This window comes from Octopus bimaculoides, chromosome 19 (assembly GCF_001194135.2).
Source record: "Octopus bimaculoides isolate UCB-OBI-ISO-001 chromosome 19, ASM119413v2, whole genome shotgun sequence".
Taxonomy (NCBI): Eukaryota; Metazoa; Mollusca; class Cephalopoda; order Octopoda; family Octopodidae; genus Octopus; species Octopus bimaculoides.
The window spans coordinates 41,361,588-41,367,178 of record NC_068999.1 but is presented as its reverse complement, the minus strand read 5'-3'; the positions used below and the strand labels follow the sequence as shown (position 1 = coordinate 41,367,178).

At 34.2% G+C, this 5,591-nt stretch overlaps 1 protein-coding gene across 1 annotated transcript in view; it reads right to left on the bottom strand.

Moving 5' to 3' along the window:
* Positions 1-5,591, bottom strand: part of LOC106873993 (protocadherin-15-like) — a 115,246-nt gene that overhangs the window by 10,677 nt on the left and 98,978 nt on the right. Inside the window, exon 6 of the mRNA XM_052974703.1 lies at positions 1,146-1,204. Within this exon, the coding sequence (XP_052830663.1) occupies positions 1,146-1,204 (59 nt within the window). The remainder of the gene's footprint in view (positions 1-1,145; positions 1,205-5,591) is intronic.

Here is a 5,591-nt window from a genome sequence, read left to right as displayed (position 1 = left end):
ATATGTATCTGTGTCAGTGTGTCTATATATAATTGCAATGGAAGCAATACCTTCTAACATATTCTCATACAGACACATGCACACTTATAGATTCATGCATCCATCCACATATACATGCACGTCTTCACACACACATACTTACAGAACTACATTCACAACCTGAGGCGTTCACACATACAAATACACATACACATATACGAATTGACTGGCATGTACTCATATACCATACAATCCCAATGCACAAAGTCTTCAGGTACTGACACAGACATACATATTCACAACACTCTGATAGGTACACACAGATCTATAAATGCGCATAACAGCCAATCATACGCGCGCAAACACACACACATACACACAGATATACATATTCTGTGCGAATCACACACATACGCACACAGAGAGCTATATACAGAAACACACACACATATACACACTGTAAGCAATACGACGCACACAGACTTATGTCGAATCACCTCACCCCATCTCTGTTACCAATTTGTAATCAAACATTCACGCCATCTTATTAAATGTGTGTTATCAGCTAAGATGCTATCACACATCTTATTTAGATCAGTTTAATCAGAAGCGTAGGAGGTGATTTAATCATCTTGATACTATTTAAGAATTCTCTGCGATATATTTAAACATTTCTTGATTTTGGAAATTAAAAAACATCAACAACAAGTAAGACAAGATAAAAATAAAATACAGTTCTACAAAAAAAATAAAGAAAGTATAAAGGAAAAAGGAAAATGGTGAAAGCAGAAAACAGGAAGAATCAAGAAAGAACTGAACGCCATAACGGATGAGGCTGCTTTTATTCAGTAACAAATTCTTCAACTTTGCAAAGGAATTTGATAAAACCTCACGAAATAGTTGCTGTTTTAATCTCTCTCTCTATTTCTCTCTCTCTCTCTCCCCCTCTCTCTCCATCCATCCATCTATCTATCTATCTCTTTCCCTATCTATCCCTCTCTCTCTTTCTCTATCTATCTATCTAAAAATGAATAAAAAGACATAAAAATAAACAAGATTTTGAGGGTTTTATAGATATTTCAAAATTATGATGCTAGGTGTTTCCATTATTTTGTCCAGCCCCTCTATATGTATGTGTGTGTAAAATGGGAATTTTAAAGACTTACCTTTCATCAATTCGAAAGACATCTGTTCGGTTTTTGAAGCCAAAAATAAGAGGCGCTTTCTGAAAATAACAAGCAACATAAAATATTGTCAATAATAATAATAATAATGATAATCCGTTCTACTATAGGTACAGGACCTGAAGTTTTGGGGAAGGGGGATAGTCGATTACATTGACCCCAGTACTTGACTGGCACTTACTTTATTGACGCTTAAAAGAGGAAGGGTAAAGTCGAATTTGAATTCGAAACGTAAAGACGAACAAAATACCGTTAAGCATTTTGTATGGCGTGCTAACGGTTCTGCCAGCTCGCCGCCTTGATAATAATAATAATAATAAGAAGAAGAAGAAAGAAAGAAATAATAGCGATAATAATAGTAATGTAATTAGTTTTTTTTAAATATAAGAATATCAGTCGCGGTTTTCTTGTTTTCAACTTCTATTTTATAGTCTGCATTTTTTTTTGTAAGCTATACGTTCAAATGTGCATATACTTTGGGATATAGATTTTTCTGGTGACAGGAGGTGGGATTCGAACGAGTCTAATGAGGGTCTTGTATGAGCATGTATATGTGAAATGAAATGAGACAACAAAGCCTCATATTGAACCCTACTCTTTCCCTCTATTTAACCATTTCACATCGTCTCTGATGAAGGGATATCCCTAATATCCCAGAAACAGTTGTAAGACAAAACTTCTTATAAATGTCCTGAAAATTTCTCACAGCTGTGGATTCGTTGTCTCATTTTATTTCACACAAACACATATATATGTATGTACAAGTATATACACATGTATAAAGAATATATACATTTGTGTGTGTGTGTGTGTGTGTGTGTGTGTGTGTGTGTGTGTGTAATTACTTTAGGAGTCTCTATGGCAACATCCTTGTTAAAAAAAGTTGTCAATAGTCAACTGTCAATTCTGATGTAGTGGTGAATTTGTTCCTCCCATGAGGTTCCAAATAACGTCTGATTATTTTTTAACTTCCTTTATACATGCGCATATATATACATATATGTGTGTGTGTGTGTGTGTGCATGTGTGTGTGCATGTGGTTTGTATTTGTGCTGTTGATGTCTCTAACTTTGCTTCAGAGTCAGAGAGTTATCAAATCTTAATAACGAAGCCTTTTACTATAAATGCGCGCGAGCGCACGCACACACACACACACACACACACACACACACACACACACCTGTACCTCACCTCTTTCGTTCTTATCCTGTAACGAAGCAGATATACCTTGAAGTTTAGAGTGATTGGCTGTGCAAGGTTTTAACATGCCGAAATCGCACAATATCTCACGGTCGCATTTCAAGAATGTTGCTTATGTTGTTGCCTCGGCAGGGGTTAAATTTGATGGTGTACACTCTTATGATCAAAGAGATTTGCTGTTTTGACGACCTTGTTCTTTAACCTTCCTGTGTTTTAGGAATACAGAATACAGTAATCACTTACCATATCGCGGTTCGCCTATCGCACCCTCAATACATCACGGATTTTTCTGGCTAATATGTGTATATTTATAACGCGCACTCCTCATTATATCACGGGTTTCTGCGGCCGATAGATATTTATATTTTTTTAGATTTTAATTATTTCTGTGGCAAAATAAGCATTTTCACGCCTAAAAATTAATAAATTAATGAATAGAAATACAGTATAGTACTGCACTGTATAACACATTAATTAAATTATATTAAAAGAAAATACGTAGTGTACCGTAGATAAGTAAACAGAGAATCGCATATACTGTATGGAAAACGAAACTTGGGAGGCAAAAAGACACGGGTACTCCTAAGAGTGTGGAGGAGTTTATAAAAGCTTAAATATATTAAAATAACAAAAATATATGCAACTTATAAAAATAATAAAAAATACAGTACAGTACTGTTTCTACTTCGCGGATTTTGATCTATTTCAGCCGGGTGGTTGGAACGTAACACCCGCGATAGTCGAGGGATTACTGTACGATCGTAAGCAAGTACATTATCAAATCACTAATATTGCAACACGTGATTAAAGGTGACTTAATTACTCCATTTAACAGGTCGAGTGTATAATAGAATCGCTGAAGTTGAGTGAGCAATTTTCTTGTTTAGCTCCAAACCAGCGCGCATTATGAAAGAGAGTCCATCTATAACAGCCCTGTTATTCTGTCAAGCATTTCCCATGAGGGACTACATTATAGGACAAGTCCCTCTCTATTTAAGTTAATGGAATGTGCTGTGAGGGAGATTTGGTTGCTATTACTAGGAAATTGTGTGATCACGTGGTGGCTGTGTTGTTGTTTTATCTGGTTTGTTGTGTACTTCAGCTCTGTGACCTTTAACCTTTGAAATAATTAAATTCATGTCTTACTTTTAGAATAACAAAACAATTCTCAAAATAACATTCTTTGTTTTGAATCATTAAAAAAATTTGGCACGGATTCTCTGCAGGAGGCCAAGCGAAGAACTAAAGGAATATTTGATTGTTTTTCAATACAAGATAATACCAGATAATATCCCCACCCCTAAAAATCAAAAGTTTTATGGAAAATAGAATAAAAATATTAAAATGAAAGAAACAAAAAGTTGAAATTTAATTTAAAAACAGAAAACAAAAATAATTATGTACATAAATTAAAAATAATATATATAAATACGTAATGTGAATACATAAGTGACAAGCACAATCGTCTGTTAATGATATTCGCCAGATAACCACAGATATCTTGGTTCGAATCCAAATATTGACATTTCGGGCAAATCTTTTCTACTGCAGACTCAGGTTGGCCAAAGCAAAATGCCTTGCGAGTGGAATTTGGTAGATAGAAACTGTGCAGAAGACCACCATGTATGTATGTATGTATGTGTGTGTATATATATATATATATATATATATATATATATATATATATACGGAGAGAGAGAGACAGGAAGAGTATGGGATATATATGCGTACATACACACGGAGAGAAGAGAGAGAGAGACTGGGGGGCATGGAATTTGAAAGGGTCCCCCACTACGCATTCCCTGCTCCAGCTAAAATACTTGGACACTTGCTGAAATATTTCCTATTCATCACCCTTGGGATTCAAAGAAACCAAACGGAGGTTTTGAAGAAAACCATGAGGCATTTTTTCGGATAGTCTAAGAACTATTCCTATTTGAGACAAATGTATAAAAAAATAATGTGTACAAAAACAAACTAGAGTTACGGATGTATATTTTTAAAGATGTGGTGCGTTACATATGGTCCGTTACGGGTGTGTATATTTTAACGATATAGCTCATCATGGCTCAATCTGTCTGAAATGTAATGGAAAATAGGTCAGTTTCAAAACATTGATGTCCAGGTCAGAAAAGCAAAGTTTCAAGAGAATAGTAGTAATCTCCTTTGATTTCTAGATCGAAGCAGATAGGAAATATCACTGACTAAAAACAAAAGATAAAAAAAGTATTATACGGTGTTTCTATTTCGTACAGATCCAAAAAAAAAAAAAAAAATATGTACCAATCACGTTCGTAGCCTCGATATAATAGAAAGCTTCTGTCTTTCGTAGAAGCTAGTATTTAAGACACGTTTCCTTTTCATCGTACTACGGTCAAGAAAGACCCAGTTATGAACTGGGAGCTTTTATAAATACTTATGCTTGTCTCACTTTGTAATTTGTAACTTTGTTAAATCTTATTCATTAGGAACGCCAATCTGTTTTGTTTCATCATCACCATCGCAGGGCCAGTTGCCCAGTCTCCATGGCGTATTGCTTAAGAACAAAAACGCAGCGCCCGTCTTGGGAATCGAAATTATGACCTTGCAACTGTCAGTACAACACCTTAACCATTAGGCTTTGCGCCTTCATTATCAAATCAAATCATGTGACAAAGAATTATTGGAATACATATATTCAACAGTTATCTCCCTTCAAATGATTTAATCTTCAGTTTGTGTCAGGATAGAAAAAGGTAACTGTTTACCCGAATATTTATTTAACTGAATATTTGGCAAACAAACTCTTTTATACGTTTGTTGTTTGTTTTATTTCTTCCTACTAGTTTATATCAAATTTAATCGATTATTACTGTCAACCAATTACACATCATCTTTGATAATAATAATTCTAAAATGATATTATCAAAGAAGATATTATTTTTTTTCACATCTATAATTTGAATTCGTCTGGTCATAGTCATAAACTTCACGTATAGTGTTGCTGTTATTTTCTTTGTTTATTTTCTCCGATATTTTTGTTGTTTTTATTTGTGATGGCATTAGTGTTGTTGTTATTGGTGACGTCGGTCTTATTATAGATTTCGTGATTTATCATTCCATCTTGTAAAATATTTATCAACTAATCGACTCGAATACCAATTATTAATAAATGTCTAGTGTTATATATATATATATATATATATATATATGGTTGTATGTATATACACGCACACACACACACACACA